Source organism: Mirounga angustirostris, unplaced genomic scaffold, assembly GCF_029215605.1.
Source record: "Mirounga angustirostris isolate CCGP_5_RB_7025 unplaced genomic scaffold, mMirAng1.0.hap1 SCAF_10, whole genome shotgun sequence".
Classification (NCBI taxonomy): domain Eukaryota; kingdom Metazoa; phylum Chordata; class Mammalia; order Carnivora; family Phocidae; genus Mirounga; species Mirounga angustirostris.
Window position 1 is genome coordinate 64,710,711 of NW_026991718.1, and position 2,163 is coordinate 64,712,873.

A 2,163-nucleotide genomic window follows, 5' to 3' on the forward strand; every position below is an offset into this window, starting at 1 on the left:
TTGTCTCTTTTTCTTTGTTCACTTATTATTTTTTCTTAAATTCCACATATGAGTGAAATCATACAGTTTTTGTTTTTCTCTAACTTATTTCATTTAGCATAAAAGGGTATACTTTTTTTTTTAAGTGTTGTTTATTTATTTATTTTTTTTTTAAAGATTTTGTTTATTTGACAGAGAGAGACACAGCGAGAGAGGGAACACAAGCAGGGAGAGTGGGAGGGGGAGAAGCAGGCTTCCCGCCGAGCAGGGAGCCCGATGTGGGGCTCGATCCCAGGACCCTGGGATCATGACCTGAGCTGAAGGCAGACGCTTAACCACTGAGCCACCCAGGCGCCCCAAAGGGTATACATTTTAAAGGATTTTAGTTCATATGGTCAAAATGCATTCCAGAAAAATTGTACCAATTTACACCTATTAACAGCATATAAAATTGTTTCTTCCCTATCCCCTATCCTTCCATTTCTGGCCAAATACAGTCTTAATTACTGTAGTTTCAAAGTATAATACATTTTGGAGGCATCTGAATGGCTCAGTCAGTTAAGTATTGGACTCTTGATTTTGGCTCAGGTCATGATCTCAGGGTTGTGAGATCGAGCCCCACCTGGGCTCTGCACTGGGTGTGGAACCTGTTTAAGATTCTCTGTCTCTGTCTCCCTCTCCCTCTGCTGTTCCCCAACCTCTAAAAAAAATAATACATTTTCATTATCTGGAGGGTCGAGTTCCCCCATATTTTTTTCTTTTTAAAAATTTTATTGATTAATCATTTGGATATATTTAAACATCATTTTTTAAAGATTTGAAAAGTTCCCATGAAAAAGGTCCTTATAAGTTAAAGTTGCATACTGGAAGTATTTTTATGGGTGAAAGGACATGTCTAAGATTTGCTCTTTTTTTGGAGTATTTTTATTTCACGTACAGTGAGTTGCCATTCAGGTAGGTATCTTGGATATCTGCAGTTAAGGTAGGTATCTTGGATGACCCATTCAAGGAAATTCACTTAATCCAATTTAATCAGGCCAATATCCTTGGCGTACTGACGGAAGCGAAGCATATTGAGGCGGTATTTCCGAATCAGACCGTGCGGGTTTGAGCAGACGCGGCAAGAACGAGAACCCTGGCCAAATTTCCTTGCATGGCTCCAATAGAGCTGCTGGTGACCCATCTTGCTCTCTCGGATGCCATGAGGCAAAAAGTAAGATTTGCTTTAAAATAAACTAGCCAAAAGAAAAAAAAAAAAAACAAACGGGGGCAGGATGTAAAAAGATAATACAACATCAGCAAGATAGTGATGATTATTGAATTGTGTCATGGGTTTATTATACTAATTTCTCTATGTTTGAAATTTTCTCTGCTAAAAGGTAAGAGAAAAATAAGTTATCTTAAAAATTTCATTAAAATAACAGATTAAGGGCGCCTGGGTGGCTCAGTCGGTTAAGTGTCTGCCTTCATCAGGTCAGGATCCCGGAGTCCCAGGATTGAGTCCCCAGCAGGCTCCCCGCTCAGCAGAGAGTCTGCTTCTTGTTCTGACCTTCCCTCCTCTCGTGCTCTCTCTCTCACTCTCTCAAATAAAAAGATAAATAAAATAAAATAATAGATGAAGTAAGAATCACTTGACATCATTACTATATAAAATCTTGCTCTCAATATTCACAGTATATTTACTTATTGGCTTAATCCCATGATAGACATAGACATAGTTTCAGAATTTCTAACTCATTCCCTTCTGAAAAACAAAATTATTAACTATAGTACAATATTCATACATAGTTCTTTTTCTTTTTAGCTTTAGTGCAGGGGTGTGCAATCTTTTTCTCTAAAGGGCCATATAGGAAGTACTTTCAGTTTTGGGTGTCATACAGTTTGTGTTGCAACTACTTAACCCTGCCATTGTACTGCAAAAGCAGCTATAGACAACATATAAATGAATAAGCGTAGATGTGTCTAATAAAACTTAATTTGCAAAAGTAGCCAGTGGACTGGATGTGGTCCATAGGCCTTAATTTGTCAAACACTGCCTTCGAATATGTAGTCAAAATATTGATGTCCATAGTTACCTGGATGAGTTTTTGTCTGTCCTCATTCCTTCAGTGTGATTAGGTTATTATTCTGTAATATAGTTGGGTTCATTTGTTGCTATTTGTATTCCATTTTGGTGCCTCTCAC

At 37.8% G+C, this 2,163-nt stretch overlaps 1 protein-coding gene across 1 annotated transcript; it reads right to left on the bottom strand.

Moving 5' to 3' along the window:
- Window positions 1-997: 997 nt before the first annotated feature.
- LOC123850505 (small ribosomal subunit protein uS14-like) lies at window positions 998-1,162 on the bottom strand. The gene has a single exon (XM_045883777.1). The coding sequence runs from the start codon at window positions 1,160-1,162 to the stop codon at window positions 998-1,000; it is 165 nt and encodes a 54-aa protein (XP_045739733.1).
- Window positions 1,163-2,163: the final 1,001 nt, after the last annotated feature.